The 16,916-nt window shown below is 38.3% G+C and overlaps 1 protein-coding gene across 1 annotated transcript; it reads right to left on the reverse strand.

Moving 5' to 3' along the window:
- Positions 1–11,406: 11,406 nt before the first annotated feature.
- On the reverse strand, positions 11,407–15,622 carry LOC132620166 (uncharacterized). Its single transcript, XM_060334861.1, has 9 exons — positions 15,534–15,622; positions 14,124–14,261; positions 14,036–14,057; positions 13,816–13,953; positions 13,640–13,718; positions 12,898–12,966; positions 12,672–12,747; positions 12,257–12,313; positions 11,407–11,706 (listed from the first exon to the last, which is right to left on the reverse strand). The coding sequence occupies exons 1-9, from the start codon at positions 15,620–15,622 to the stop codon at positions 11,658–11,660; spliced, it is 717 nt and encodes a 238-aa protein (XP_060190844.1). The 3' UTR covers positions 11,407–11,657.
- Positions 15,623–16,916: the final 1,294 nt, after the last annotated feature.

The following is a 16,916-nucleotide window of genomic DNA, read 5'->3' on the forward strand; positions in this document are numbered from 1 at the left end:
TATGTACGTATATGTATATAAGTTGTAAAAATTTCTGCCAACTTTTAGATTGTGACACTTCCAAAACAATTGAAAAGTCATTTGTCTATAATACTTCTTGTCTGGTAGCCTTAATCTTGTCGATGTCCAACCATTCTCTTGTTTATATCTTTTCAAAATCTGCCCCTGTTTTGACTTCTGGAGGGTACACTAAAATTATGTTGTGGTGTGACCGAACCTTATACAGGTTGCCTACGTATCCCGCCAAGGGAATCAGGTCAAAACGTAGTTCGTAGTACACAAAAATGGTTTAGGGTTTTTCTAATAAAGGGACCGAACCCGATGTGGATTGCCTACGTATCCCGCCGAGGGAATCAGGTCAGGCGTAGTTCTCCTTACATACAAATAATAAGGATTTTTTGATTTTTTCTACAATGAAACCGAACCCTATGTGGGCTGCCTACGTATCCCGCCGAGGGAATCAGGTTAGCGCAGTTCGTAATTACATTAAAGGAAAGGTTGCAAACTAGGCAATCTAATCTAATGTCCTCCTTTGATTTCTTCTTGAATTGATAGCCTTCATGCTTGTGTCATTATCTATCGGCTATTTCAATTTCTTCCATGTGGAGTCTGGTCTTGTCCTCGAATTTCTCTATTATTTTCTCGAGATGTATGTTGTCTTTCCATTCTTCATAATCGTGTTCGGCGCATAAAATTTATTCGTTCGTTTCATTATATGTCACAACCATAAAATTGACAGATTTTATAGTTTATATACTAAATAAAATAGAAAATAACAATTAATAGATAGTTAAGGAGAATAAGAAATGCATTCATAGATTTTTCAATTAAGCTTCCAAAAGATGAGGCAAAGCAACTAAAGTTTGGGGCACGATTCAGGCCTCAATTTTTAAAATCGTGCTATTTCAAAAGTTCACTACACGTTAAATCCACCAATACTCCTGGCGAACCAGGGATGGCGTACAAGTCCAATTCTTCAAAGTCTCTGTTGGTTCGGCACCCCAGATGGTCGGTGTCTCGGTGTTGTGACTAGTTAAAGAAGTAACCTTCATTGGCGCTTGTCTTTGGACTGTTTCTGTGGGAGCGACAAAGGTTGATGGCGTGCTCTTTTCCATATTTCCAATTAGCATGATGGTTCTTTTCAAATCCCAATCTTCCTAAAAAATTATCATGTTCACATTAGCATTTTCGTGAGTAAGCAGAGGGTTGTTGTCCACATTGGGTTGAGCCCCATTAAGTTAAATCGTTCCTTCCTTGATTAAGGCTTCAATCTTGTTTTTGAGACCATAGCAATCCTCGGTATCGTGCCCATCAACTCCAGAATGATATGCACAACGCTTAGAACCATCAAACCATCTTGGAATAAGATCGGGGATTTTTCCTTCGATTAGTTGTATTATGATTGTTGCTTTCAGTCTTTCAAATAATTGAGCCAAGGGTTCAGCAAATCGGGTGTAGTTGCGGGTATTTTTGATTTCAGGGTTTGGACGGGCTCTAGGTGTAGTATGTGGTCGATTTTGGTAAGTTGGAGCTTGAACGGATTGATATGGACGTGGGTTTTGATAGGGAGGTGCTTGGGGTTGGTAGTAGTTTGCTTGGGTGTTGTAGACAGGGTAAGGAGTTAGTGGAGCTTGGTAGAGTTCAGCATATTGGTAAGGGTAGAAAGGTTGTTGTGGATGGTTAAGGTTTGGCTTGGCTTACGTCCTTAGATATTCATGACTGCAGCTACATCTTCTTCTTCTTTTTTGTCCCGCTGATAGAACCAAATTGAATAGCTTTGCTTGCAGCTTGCAAGGCAATGAGATCCTGAATTTTTCCCGATTTGATTCCTTCTTCTAAGGCTTCTCCCATTCTGACAACTTCTGTGAACTTTTGTCCCATCATGCTTATCATTTTCTCGTAGTATATGTCAGCTTGGCATTTAATGAAGGTAGCAGTCATTTCTCTATCACTCATCGAGGGTTGAATCCTGGCTACTTCTGGCCTCCAACGTAGCGCATACTCACGGAACGACTCAGTTTACTTCTTGGTTACCTTAGTCATGTAGACTCTATCTGGTGTGATATCGGTATTGAAACTGAATTGGTCCATGAAGTCTTGTGCCATATCACTCCAACCACGCCATTTACGAACATCTTGTTGCGTATACTAAGTAAGAGCCTCACCAGATAAGCTTCTTATGAATAGCTTCATCCTTATATTCTGATCTCTACCTACTCCAACCAGTTTGTCACAATAAGCCCTTAAATGCGTATGAGGGTCGCCTGTTCCATAAAATGTATCAAATTTCGGCGGCTTGTAGCCTACGGGCAAATCAACGTCAGGCTGAACACATAGATCTTCGTATTCTACACTCTTGCTTCTCCTAGAAACTTGAAGGTTTCTCATTGCTTCTTTGAGATTGTGGATCTCTTTTAACAATATATCATCTGCCCTTGCTTTTGCATCCTTTTCCATTTCCTCATATTGATCCACCTCGGGTTGGAACCTCACTGTCATTGGGTTGGTAAAGGCTTGTGTTTCTGATGTATATACCAGAGGAACATATTACGCATTAGGAGTGACAAATTGTGCCCTTTGTATATGCTGGGTTGGATAAGTTTGGGCGGTGGGAGTGTTTTGGATTGGAGGTGGTATGTTATAAGTGGTATTTATAGGTAGTTGGTTTGGTGGGTTTAGACGAGTAGTTATAGGAAGTGGATTAGTGTTAGTGGATAAACGAACATAAGGAGTGTAAACTAGCGATTGACTTGGTGGGTTGACGGGTGGTGGATTAGGAGTAGCATAGGTAGTGTAGGTGGGTGGTTGACTTTGTGGATGAGTATAGACGGATGATGGATTTGGTGGATTTGCGAGGATGATTAGAGGTAAGTTGTTGTTGGTAGGTGCATTATTTTGTGGAGGGAAATGTTTAGGAACTGGAGATTCATATGATGGAAAACGAGGTGGATTTGGTGCGATATTTCTAGGTTCAAGAGGTGGACTTTGGAGTGTGATGGACAAATTGGTCGAGTCCCTAACCCGATTCAGTTCTCCACGTAGATCCTCAATCGTCAAGCTGTTATACCCTATTTTAATCGGAGTCAAAATAGCTTACAACATTCTGGTAATTTCGGGGTTAAATAAAGTAAAGGAGTCGCCACCTAATTATTTATGGTGATTTAGGACACCTAAAGTTAATTAAAGCTATTGTCTAAAGTTAACTGTATTTTAAAGTCTACGAAACCAAAAGATTCTAGGCAAGGGTTCAATTAATCTAAAGGGAAGATATTAAGCACCCTTTAAGATCCATTAAAAATGGATAACCAACCAGACTTAGAGTTAATTCAAAAGGCTGGTTGTAAAGTTGTAAAATTTATGTACAGATGCCATGTATCAAAAAATCTTCGTTATCAATGCCTCAAAAATGCTATTTATGAAAATCCACTTTTCAAAAAAGGGGAAGGGAACGAAAATGATTTGTAAACTCAAACCAACTTCTTTGTTTAAATTGTTGCATTAAATTGGTGACCTTGAAGACCCATTTATTTTCAAAGAAAGATTGGATTAGCTAGAATAATTTTTTTTAGTGAAAACATTTAACCAAACTCCACCTAAGGCATAAAGCTTGGAGAAACATAGATAATTAATTAGCTGTTCAACTTCCTTTACATCTTATTGTTATATCTCATGTACCAAAAGTAAGTATTCTGCTATTAACTAAAATAACATTTAAATGAGTCTCAACTATAAATTTTAGTAACTCAAGTCTCAACAGTTGGTCACACAAATACAAATTAAATAAAGGTAGTCACATGGGAAATCTTAATCACACCAACAGGAAAGCAAAGATGGTAACATAAAAAATGAGAAAGGTCATTTTCGATTTTCACAAGCGATAGGAATGTTCTGCAATATGCCACTCAAGCAATGTAAGAGAGCGTAGACGGTGAATGATGTGTGGACTCCGTAAGCGGTATCGTTGAGTCTCAAAATGAAACTCTTCGTCTCCGGTATATCATGCAAAACAAGAAAATTAACAAAATCGTAGGTTAGATGATTTGAGTATTAAACAGTAAAATATGCAAATCAGAACAGAATTATTTGAACATTTGGTTCATAGTAAGATTAACGCGTACGTATTATGTAATCAGGGCATTACTCTTACGAACTAATGTATTACACAAGCTGAATATTATATCCACTGTAAGTAAACCAGTAACATGTCTACTGCAACAAGAGAAACCCAAGGACATGACACATTTTAAACAAGATACACATTTGCGAAAAGAAAAGAGTTTAACAAAATTCCCAGTTAAAATTTAAACCTTGGATATTTTGCTATATCTGGAAAAGCACCTTTAGGAAGCCAATCACTTATTGTAACAGTATCATCAATGAATTTTGATAAATGTATCCTCGGCATAAAGCTTACAGAGCGTTTTATTATCTAATGTAGCATATCATTCTACGATATAGCCATAATATATTTGAATTTATATGACAACAACATCTACTTAGACAGGGAAGAAACAGAACCATAACTTTCACGACATGTAGACATATAGGGAAGACCCGAAACATATTCATACAACCCTTGAAGTAGCTACATCAGCAAACATGCTTAAATGCTAGATTTTTGTTATTCAAATACGTATTTTATTTGTCCGAAGCTATATTTGAACAAAGGACATACTAGAAAGGTGATGGTAAATAAATAAGAAGAAACTACAGAGAAATACAAATATAATTTAGAATGGATGAAAGTAAAAGGAGAATAGTGATGACCTTTTTATGGTGCAGTGAACTAGGACGTCGAGGCCTCGAATCTACTCTCTCATTATGAAACGATCTGAACCTTGAGCCAAATGAGTTCGTACGCCTCGTGTATGAAAGTGTTGAGGGTTCTAGCGAACTACAGTTTTTGTATTTCTTGTGGGATAAATCGAGTGAGAAATGTTAAAAAATAGAGAGCAAGGATATGTATCAGCAGTAGAGTTATATTGATATATCGGCGGCTGAGTTCATAAGGTAGTATTTTTAGGTGAAGTTCAGACTCTAGGGTTTCATTTGGAGTACGGATTCACGAGCTAGAATTTGATTTCCGAAATGTATCCGTTTGAATTTTGAACAAAAGTTGTTTTCCTCTGAAAAAACGATTTCTCCGGTGGGAGAATCAAAGCCAAAAGGTCTCTTGGATTTTTCTTGTTTGACTGGATCTTTAGACAGAGAAACGTCACGATATGCTAGAGAGAGACGAGTTTTGCTTGAAACGGACCGAACTAATCCTGTCCATGCCTAAATTGAGGCTGACTTTAGCACAAAAATGGAATGAGAGAGAAAAAGAGTGTTTGAGCGGCTGAGAAAATTAGGATTAGGTTTTGATGCATTTCTGATAACAAAAGGCTAAGAGGGCTTCGAATTTAGGGCCTTTCGTGTGGGATATAGTGGCCCAAAATTACTTCAAAGTGGGGCTCATCTGAAAGCGTCAATAATTAGTTTGGGCTCATCCTTATTGGACCAATTTGGACGTATTTTGGCACAAGTAAGGGTTGTATATTTGGTCTCAATTAATTGAGCTTTGACCCAACTTCATTGGCTTTTCCCTTCTTCAAATTGACTTCTTTCGAGCTTCAAATTTAATAACTAGTGTAATATATTACGTTATGACAATTAGTAATTATTATGTAGAAAATAAAGTACTAATATCGCAAAATTATCGCTAATAATTTAGTGTATAAAATATCAACTTATAGCTAATTTAATAACTACGAAAATAAAGTAACGACGGTCAATTACTAAAAAGAAGTGAACTAACTTAGTAATTCTAAAAGTACTGACAATGATTAAAAAAATGGATAATTATTAGACAATAGTAGCGAAAATAAGGTAATTATTAATTTAGTAGCTTCGAAAGTGAATCGGAAGAAAGAAGGGTCAAAATTGGATGTCAACAGGTGTTACCAATTTACTCTTAGTCAGGAATTGCCAAGTCATCACTCGTTCCCAGGTGCTTCAGCCGATATCGGTCAACAATTCTCTCCTTCGAAATCATACCATAGTAGTGTTTCACCCTCTGCCCGTTGACCTTAAATGTCTGAGTTCTATCTTCGGACTTCAATTCAATAGCTCCATAGGGTGAGACACTTACCACTTCAAAGGGGCTGACCACCGTGATTTCAATTTGCCAGGTAGCAGCTTCAATCTTGAATTAAATAGTAGACAGGATCACCTTTGTGGAATTCCCACTTCAGGATCTTCTTGTCATGATATTGCTTCATCCTCTCTTTATATAACGCTGCACTTTCATAGGCCTGATAGCGGAACTCATCCATCTCATTGAGTTGAAGCAACCTGAGTTTGGTCGCTTCTTCCCAATTTATGTTCAATTTCTTCAAGGCCCACATGGCTTTATGTTTGAGTTTAACTGGCAGGTGACATGCTTTTCCAAAAAAATAGCTTGAAAGGCGAAGTCCCAATCGGAGTCTTGAAGGCAGTCCGGTAAGCCCATAGAGCATCATCGAGCTTGGGGGCCTAATCAGTTCTCTTTGCATTCACTGTTTTTGCAAAAATACTCTTTATCTCCTGATTAGAGACTTCAAATTGCCCAGTAGTCTGAGGATGATACGGGGTTGTAACCCTATGATTGACTCCATACTTATCCATCAATCCCGCAAAGGCTTTATTGCAAAAGTGAGAACTATCGTCCCTGATTATCGCCCTGGGAGTACCAAAATGAGGAAATATGTTATTTTTCAAGAATCCCATGACACTCTTGGCTTCGTTATTAGGTAAAGCCGCTCTTCTCCCCATTTAGAGACATAATCAACAACCACCAAAATGTATTTCATTCTACAAGAGCTTACAAAGGGACCCATAAAATCAATTCCCCAAACATCGAACACTTCAACTTCCATTACAAAGTTCATAGGCATCTCTTGCCTCCTACCGATATTCCCCTACAGTTGGCACTGATCACAAGAATGCACCATCAAATTAGCATCATGAAAGAGAGCAGGACAATAATAACCACATTCGAGAATCTTTGCTGCCCTCCTAGTACCACTATGATGTCCCTAACTGGAAAGTCGTGACAAGCCTTCAAAATCTCCAGTACCTCACTCTCTGGAACACAACGCCAAATAATGTTATCAGCGCAAGTTCTGAATAAGTACGGTTCATCCTAATAGTACTGATGAACATCCCGTAAAAACTTCTTTTTTTGATACGATTTGACCTCGTCGGGAATGATACCAGTCACCAAGTAGTTAGCAAAATTGGAAAACCAAGGTGCCACTTGCATAGACACCGCCAAAACTTGCTCATATGGAAACGCATCCTCAATATCAAGTTTTTCTTCTGGTACCCCAGTTTCTTCAAGCCTAGAAAGATGGTCAGTAACCTGATTTTTGGACCCCTTTCGATCTTTTACCTCAAAATCAAATTCTTGTAACAACAGGACCCAACGAATCAGTCGTGGCTTAGCTTCCTTAACGAATCAGTTGTGGCTGAGTTTCCTTCTTTGCCATCAGATACCTCAACGCAGCATGATCGGTGTGCACCATGATCTTGGATCCCAACAAATAGGACCGAAACTTCTCAAAAGCATATACTATCACAAACAGCTCTTGCTCAGTCATCATGTAGTACATTTGCACCACATTAAGTGTCCTACTAGCATAGTAGATCGGGTTCATAATTTTATTATGCCTCTGACCAAGCACGACACCTATCGTGAAACCACTAGAATCACACATCAACTCAAAATGCAAGGACCAATCAGGAGTAACAATAACAGGAGCAATAGTGAGGCGCTCCTTCAATTCATCAAACGCCTTTCGACACTTGTCATCAAACACAAACTTAGCCTTTTTTTCAAGAAGCTTGCACATCGAGTTAGCAATCTTGGAGAAATCTTTGATGAAACGCCTGTAAAACCCAACATGTCCTAAGAAACTTCGGACACCTTTGACTGAGATGGGTGGAGGAAGTTTTGAAGTCACATCTATCTTCGCTTGATCAACCTCAATTCCCTTTTCAGAGATTTTGTGACCGTGGTCGATCCCTTCCTTCACCATAAAGTGGCACTTTTCCCAATTTAGCACGAGATTTGTCTCTTCACATCTTTTCAGCACTTGACCCAGATGACCAAGATAATCATCAAACGAATCACCCACAACAGAGAAATCATCCATAAAAACCTCTAAGAAGTCTTCTACTATGTCAGAAAAGATCGACATCATCCACATCTGAAAAGTGTCTGGGGCATTACACAGCCCAAAGGGCATTCGGCTGAACGCAAAAGCCCCATAGGGATAAGTAAAAGTAATCTTCTCTTGATCTTCTAAGGCAGTTGATCTGATTATAGCCCGAGTAACCATCTAGGAAGCAATAGTAAGACCTCCCAGCCAGCCTGTCCAGCATCTGATCAATGAACGACATGGGAAAATGGTCTTTACATGTGGCAGTATTCAGCTTCCTATAGTCCACACAAACACGCCATCCGGTAACTGTGCGAGTGGGAATCAACTCGTTTTTGGCATTAGGTACCACAGTGATACCTCATTTCTATGGTAGTCATTGAACAAGACTCACCCACTTGCTGTCTGCAATCGGATATACTACCCCGACATCTAACCACTTTATTATCTCTTTTTTCACGACCTCTTGTATGTTCTGGTTCAATATCCGCTGATGTTCAACACTCGGCTTGCTGTCATCTTCTAACTAAATTTTACGCTCACAAATACCAGAAGGAATACCCCAAATATCTGCTATGGTCCAACCAATAACACGTTTGTACTCGTGCAAAATCTCCACTAAACGCTCAATCTGTTCCTCAGTCAATAATGCTGAAACGATTACTGGAAAAGTCTTGTTCGAACTAAGGAAATCATACCTCAAGTGTGATGGGAGCTGCTTAAGCTCAAGCTTTGGTGTCTCACTAGTAGAAGGCTTGGCTGGTGGAGTAGTTCTATTTGCAAGGTCAAGATCGAGCTATCTTGGGTGGTAAGTGTAAGAACCCAGACCCTCAAGCGCATTTGTAGTTTCCATATAGCCCTCCATATCAGCAGCATCAAAGTTCATCAATAGCGTAGCAAGAGCTTCTCCCAGACTTTTTCTTCCATTTTATGTTCGATAGCATCGTCAATCCCATCAAACGAGTCAATAACTAAAATACTCTCATAAGCACGTGGAAACTTCATCCCCCTGCTTTCTTGGAAAGTCACTTCTTCATCGTTTACTCGGAACTTGATTTCATTCTTTTCGGAGTCCATAAGTGCTCTGCCCGTAGCAAGGAACGGTCGTCCCAAGATGATGGGAATATTTCTATGAACCACACAATCTAGAATCACGAAATCAGCAGGCAACATGAACTTACCTACTTGCACCAACACGTCGTCTATAACCCCAACTGGCTTCTTGATAGATCTATCCACCATTTGTAATCGCATGGAAGTCAGTCTAGGCGTCCCTAATCCAGATTGTTTGAAAATAGCAAGGGGCATTAAGTTGATACTTGCCCAATTATCATACAAAGCCCGGGTGAATGCATGAAGCTCAATATTACACGAAATGGTAAACGCCCTTGGATCTCCCTTCTTCTGAACTGTGGTAGAAGCAATAATCGAACTCGCACGATAAGTCAAATTCACTGTCTCATGTTGAACAGTCCTTTTCTTCGTAAGCAGGTCTTTCTCAAACTTAGCAAATTCGGGCATCTCTTTGACAACATCTAGGAATGGGAAATTCACTGTTAACTGCTTTAACTGATTATAGAACTTCTGGCACTTAGCATCATCGGTCTTCTTTGCCAACCTTTGAGGAAAGGGAGGCTTTGCTTTGTACATCTGAGTCAAAGGACGAAGAGCCCCTTTTATTGTGTCTTTGCTTATATCAGCAGCAACTTCTGGAATCTCAACAACTTTTTCTTTACCACGGACCTCATCATCAACGATAGGCACATCAGAATGCACTTCTTTTTCCTCAATAATTGGATCTAGATCAACCACCTTCTTGTCAGCACCTTGAAGTATTTTACCACTCCTCGTGCTAATAGCAAAAGTACGATCCACACCCCCCCACCATTCTTCGGGTTTGGGAAAGTATTACTAGGAATTCCACCTTTTCTAGGAGGATGTTGTTCTCTAAAAATATCACGCATCTACTGTTCAAGATTCTGAATAGCTGCTAAATGAGAAACCACCGTCTCTGATAGCCTAGATAATCTATTTTTAGTGTTTGTCTGACTTGCCAACACTTTTTTAAGAATTGACTTTAACCTCGAGCTACCTTGATCATTAGACTGCCCTTTTGGTGGAATGCAAGGGTTGGAACTTTTGTTCCCAAAATTACCGTTGTTGTTGTATCTCCCTTGGTTCGGTCCACCATAGTTGTTATTGTAGTTCCCTTGGTTGTTGTTGTAGTTCCCTTGATTGTATGACCCTTTCCATTGTTGGGGTCTCCAGTATCTCTGAATTGGCCCAGAAATATCCCCTTTCGCTATGTAATCTACATACTGAACATTCTCAATTGGCGGAAGGGGGCCCTCTTGATATGAACCCTCTGGGATTTGGTACATTCCAGGCGGCATGCCTGAGATATCTTCGCAAACGTTCACCTTCTTCGAGTCCCTCTCATCAACCCTCTTTGTCGGTAAAGAGAGACTAGTGGCCAATTGTGCCAATGTCTCACTACTAAAAAAACAGCAAAATTCGACCAAAATTTTCGACCACACGCGGTCGAAAAAGGCCAATTTTCGACCACAAGGCATGGTCGCTAACAGGTAGGGTGAAAACTTTTTCGACCTCACGTGGTCGAAAATATTCGACCTCACGCGGTCGAAATAAATTTTCTACCTAAATTACGAAAATAAATTTTTCGACCACGTGAGGTCGAAAAAGTTGTTTTTATTTAACTATTAATAAAAAATTTCAACCGCATGAGGTCGAAATTTAGCAATATTATTGCAAGATTTCGACCTCATGAGGTCGAAATTCAAAATATTACCCAGATTTTTGACCTCGTGCGGTCGAAATTTAACAATATTGTTCCCAGATTTCGACCTCATGAGGTCGAAATTCAAAATGTTGCCCAGATTTTCGACTTCGTGCGGTCGAAAATTTAATTTTTGAGTACAATTTCGACCTTATGAGGTCGAAAATTATCAATATCTGGGTGGATTTTCGATCTCATGAGGTCGAAAATCTGGAAAAAAAAAATTCCAGCATTCAGCTGCTTTTACAGCAGCCCACCTGTCAATCACATTCATCAACCAAATCAAATGCAATTCATCAACACGTCCAATTCATCAAAGTACTTCTACAATCATAAACTTCACATTCTAAAATCAAATTCAACCTCAAGTTTCAATTTAAAGTACTAAATATCCTTAAAACTACATTCAAACACTTCAACATCGTAAAGTTAAACAACCATAAACTGATTTCTATATTCAAACACTTAAACATCGTAAAGTTAAAACATCGATAAACTACTTCCTACAATCAAATTCACCTTCAAAAGTACATCTAATTCGAATTAAAACTATCATAAAAAAATATATATATACATATCCAAGAAAACATAGCAATATTACAATCCAAAAGTCAACGTTGGGTGTTAGAGACATGATCCGATTCCTCCCCACTATATATCCTAATCAACAAGAGCATGAACTACGTCTTCTTGTGATGCATGCCACATCGAGGTTCAAATAGCCAAAATCTGTTGGTAGAGAAAAATCATTACTTACAACATCAATAAACAAAAAACCCAAGACACAATGAGAGACCTATATTTGTATTACAAACAAGAAAAAAGATGTTTTACTAAAAAACATTCTAACAGTTAACCACAAGCTTTCATAGTTACACCTTCTGAGAAAAGAGTAACTAAAATTGAAAAAGAGGGAGAGAATGAGAGAAAAGGAAAAACTACACTGATAAAAGTAGAAAGAGAAGACATTGATCAGGACCCACAATTTTTCAAGCTCATATTTAAACGTGGATGACTAGACTTCAATAAATTTGTAAGCAGTAACTTCCATTAATTTTGTCATTCCTTTTCAGTTTTTCTTTTCCATCCAACAAAAATGAGATAGACTAAATCCAGTTCAATAATCTGAACCACCTCTTCACCTTACATTGTAACTGGAGAATAGGCACAAACGTCAAAGCAGTGTAAAAAACCATGGAAAAATACTAAAAAAACATGATAAAACTGTGGAAAAAAATGGATTTTGGTTAAGTATAAACAACTGCAAGCATGTCTTTACCTATGAGTTCTTTGCACACCTTTATTCTTCATAGCAGCCAAATTCTTTACTTCTCGACTGCAAGAAACAGCAGAAGAGAGAATGATCTAGTTAACTAAGATTCCATTTCAAAGAAGCAAAGAAAATTGAGCAAACAACAGAAAAAGTACATAAACAGCAGCTGCTTTCTTTTACTAGAACTAGAATTGTTAAAACTTCTTAGCACAATTTTCCAATCAAACTGCATATAAGCTGAAGACCAAGAATCCGCTTTCGTTGTAAGCCCATGAAGTTCGAGGCAGTTGAGGACAGGTTTAAAAACAGAAATGCAAACACTGGGAAAGACATCTAATATGCAGTAAGGAAGAGAGCCTACATTTGCATGAATACAATAATGTCGGAGCCATGTAATTGTTCCAATGGAGGCAAAACTTACCTGTTAACAAACTCTATTTTTGCCTTCTTCATCAAGGAACTCTTTGTGTTGCCAAAACTGCTACCAGGTCCACTACCTGCAAATTACCTCTTCACTCAGGAACAAATAGAGAAGTAGCCTTATCACCATGTAAGGTGTCCCTTATGACAAAATACCATGCATTCTAAATTAATATAACGTATTTAGTTTGATAATGGAAAAGGTATCTAAAGAAAACATGGCATACCGTAAAAGCTTCTTTTATTGCTAGAAGGTGGAACCTTTGTGCAGACTTGAACTTGTCGGCTCTGTCGTTCTGCACAGATAACAAAGATTCAATCTCGATCGTCCGACTACAAGCCAAATATAATGGTAGACTTACACCACATCTCCATTAAAAGAGATAATAAACTAAGCCGGTTTCAAGAACTAGATAAAGTCAAGTGTGATCATGACGACACAACCTATCACCATAAATGACCAAACTCAAATTACTCAGCAGTATTTGGTTGGAACTCCTGAGCTGATACTGAATTCTGTAATACACTCTTTCAAGTCCAAACATAGTCTATTTAGAAGTAATTGGGAAATTTTACCACTGTTGTTAAAGGCTATAGCCTAATTAGTCTAGATCAGCATCTGAATCTATGACAGCTTATGAAGGCCTCAACCAGCACTAGTTGTAGACGGGTCGATAAAGCATTCTTCTATTGATTTTAGTCAAATTACATCAGGTTAGAAACAGAAAATGGTGAATAACAAATTGCTTGATAAAGATCAAAACTCATTTTCAAGACCTCAAGTAAGCTAACATCATTAAAAATGTTGCAATATGTGCTTCCAAAATGGTGAATAAATTTTAAATCTTGAGCAAATCAAATCATGAGCGCTGAGGATGTATATCACTACTTTAAACTGACAACGAGAAGATGGGACAACTTACTGGGAAAACAAATTAAAGAACAACGAAACAGAACTAAAGCACATACTCGCATCTTCCTTTTGATACAATTCCTTGATTCTTTCGAATGACCTTTGCTGAGTTTCCGCCACTTCCTTTGTCTTTGCCTGCAAGTAAATCAATTTTACCCTTTTGTAGATATCGAATGATTTGGTAACCACAATAAGAAAAAGATTAAAGAATGGGAGAACAAAATTAAATCACCTCATACAACTGTTTCCATTTAAATGTAACTTTCCTTTGCTTCATTCTCTCAACCACCTGATTGATGCTCTTCTCACCAAACTCAATCTGGTAAAACGTCTTCCAAAGTCTATTAGTCACTTGACTGAGATCTCTTCCCTGAACAAGAATTTGAGCATTAAAAAAGGACTTGATACATAACACTGCAAGAGGATAACTTATAAGTAATACCATAACTCACCATGTTTTCAGTAATAGCATTTCTGAGGCAAATTTTAGTGGATCAACAGAAGGTAAACCAATAATGGGTAGAAGGAGAAGATAACAACCTTCTTCTCAGCACTTGCTGCTCCAATGGAGAAAATACAATAGCCTGAGAATTGGATCTAGTTTCCTCACAACTTACAGATGTATCACTAAGCTCCCCAGCTACATCACTAGTCAACTTGCTTCTGTGGTTCCCCTCTCTAAAAAACTTGAAGGACCAAGAAATTAGAATTACCACACATATCATAAAAGATGCAAAAAATAAACAATTAAAGAAGGTACCTGGCGGACAGCAAGGGCGGCGACGGAGGACAGGCAGTGGTGGGGATGGAGCGTCGGCGGCGGGGAGGGGTGTGGTGGGGATGGGGAGTCGGCGGCGGGGTAGGGGTGTGGTGGGGTGGGAGTTTTGGGATAAAATTAGGTTTTGGTATATTTTGGGATGAGAATTGCCCGATTGATGTTGGGGGAGCACATTAAATTTTTCAAATTTATTATTTTGATCGCGTGCGGTCGAAATAATTAAGTCAGATTTGACCAAATGTGACTTAATTTTCGACCGCATTTAGTCGAAATATGCTCTCTTTTTTTAATTAATTATTTTATTTATATAATTAAATTTTTTAAAATGTTTTTTTCATTTATTATTTGTACAAAAATAAGTTTCAACCTCATGCGGTCGAAATTTTATTTTCCGTTTAAATATCGACCACGTGAGGTCGAAATCCAAAAAAAAAAAACTGAAAATTTCGACCTCACGTGGTCGATTTTTTTTCGACCAAAAAGTGAGGTGGAAATTATTTGGTCAAAAAACCCTGTTTTTTTAGTAGTGTCTGCTGCGTTTCCTAACTATCTTTCATAATATTTTGAATCAACGGTGTTCTAAGTGATCGCCCATCAGAATTACTTGAATGCCAAGCCTGGCTGTGTGTAGTCAATCGATCAAGTATATCCGTAATATTAGCATAGGACTTATTCATGAAACACCCACTGACAACATTATTGGCTATTGCTTGGGTCATAGGATCCAACCCTCTATAGAACTTCTCCTTCAAAATTTGATCTGGAAAACCATGGTTTGGACTCCTATCTAAATATTCTTTGTACCTCTCCCAAGCCTCAAAAAGTTATTCCCCATTAGGTTATTTGAACTCGTAAATCTGATCACGAATTTCAGCTCTTTTACTCGTAGGATACCACTTCCTGAGAAACACTTTGACCATCCTATCCCATGTAGCAATGGAGTTGCGGGGCAGCTTTGTGAACCATTTTCTTGCTTCTCCGGCTAATGAATATTTGAAGAGTTTGAACTGGACTGTTTCTTAAGTCACACCCCGTTGGATATGCTGAGAGCACACATCCAGAAAGTTTGTTATATGCTTGTGAGGGTCATCGTCGACTGCATTTCGAAAGTATCCTTCTTGCTTAGGCATATGATAGAGGGAATTATCAAACTTGATGGTAGAGGCAGTCACCCTCGGATGAATAATTGCAAATGCAAAGTCTTCCTCAGCTTCTGACTTATTAGCAAAACATTGTCAACTGGAAGATCGTTGTTAGCCATGATCGCCTGGTTTACAAGATAGTAAATGAGGTGTGTTGGAATATGACAAAGACTTTAAGAAGAGTAAACACTATTTAGTAATTTCAAAACCGTATTCCTCGGCAACGGCGCCAAAATTTGATATGCTCAAATTTACACTTTTAATAGCGTAAAGCGAACGATGTCAAATATAGTAACCCAACGAGGTTGGGGTCGAATCCCACAGAGAATATGGTGTGAAAAGTTTACTAAACAAGTATTATACTAGTCTTGCGGTCCTGGTGTATTCCAGAAAAAGGTTTTTATAGTTGTTTTGGTTTGTGGACTAATTTAAAGTGACTAGAAATTTAAGGTTGTAAATATATAGGTAAAAAGAACCAAGGTTGTGTCCCCGTCAGATAAGGTGTATGATCACGGGTATCGATCGTGATATACTTCTAATGGATCGTTTGTATGGATGCACTTAACCTCTATGTGAATCTGAACTATTTCCCAATAAGAAAAGATTATTTCTTTCTATGCTTTTTCCAAAGATAAGAAAGTATGCATGAAGAACGGTTAATTATGCCAAGTAAATTCCTCTTATTCCTAAGTGAATTTATTAAACAAGGTTTAAAGCCCTGAGTTCTTGTTATTTGTTCTTACCTCACCCTAGTTATTTTCCCAAATAAACTAAAGTTTAAGGAATTAGCTAATGTTTGCAACCACTAACTATATGATGAAAATGAAGAGCAAATAAACCCAACTAATCCATTGTGCCTATATCGTTCACGATCCCCAATCACAAAACACCTATCCTTGGGTTCACAACCTTAGTAAAGGTGTTTAGCTACTCATGGCAACGAGAAAACAATAAAATATTGAAGATTGCATAAATGAATTTTTGTATTGAACTTACGAATAAAACTTGAAAGTAATGAATGTAATTGTTTGGAAAATCTTCAAAAGCAATAACAACTCAAAAGTAATTACTACCAGTCTAAAACTCCAGATGTTTGAAAAATAAAACCTAAACAGGTATTTATGCAAGTTAAACTCGGAATAATCAATCCCAGTTCTGGTCCAGTTCGGGTTGCACTTCGATGGGTCGTCGTTGCACTTTGACGGTCGTCGACATATTCGCTGACCATAACGACGATCTGATGACATATTTTTGCTCTGCAGGAATTCCATCTTCGAAGCACTTCGACGGACCGCCGATCATGTCGACAGTGCAAGTCGACGATCTGATGACTTTGTCACTTTGCAGGAACTTATCGACGAGGCAACTTCGACGAACCGTCGAGCATGTTGACGGTCCGTCCTTAATGCTTAT

The sequence above is a fragment of the Lycium barbarum genome, chromosome 11, assembly GCF_019175385.1.
Source record: "Lycium barbarum isolate Lr01 chromosome 11, ASM1917538v2, whole genome shotgun sequence".
Taxonomy (NCBI): domain Eukaryota; kingdom Viridiplantae; phylum Streptophyta; class Magnoliopsida; order Solanales; family Solanaceae; genus Lycium; species Lycium barbarum.

Coding starts and splice junctions, on each gene's coding strand:
- LOC132620166 (XM_060334861.1), bottom strand. CDS start 15,622: ATGGCTAACAACGATCTTCCAGTTGACAATGTTTTGCTAATAAGTCAG. Junction 13,954..14,035: donor ATGCTATTACTGAAAACATG/GTGAGTTATGGT, acceptor ATTCTTGTTCAG/GGAAGAGATCTCAGTCAAGT. Junction 12,967..13,639: donor GTATCAAAAGGAAGATGCGA/GTATGTGCTTTA, acceptor TTATCTGTGCAG/AACGACAGAGCCGACAAGTT.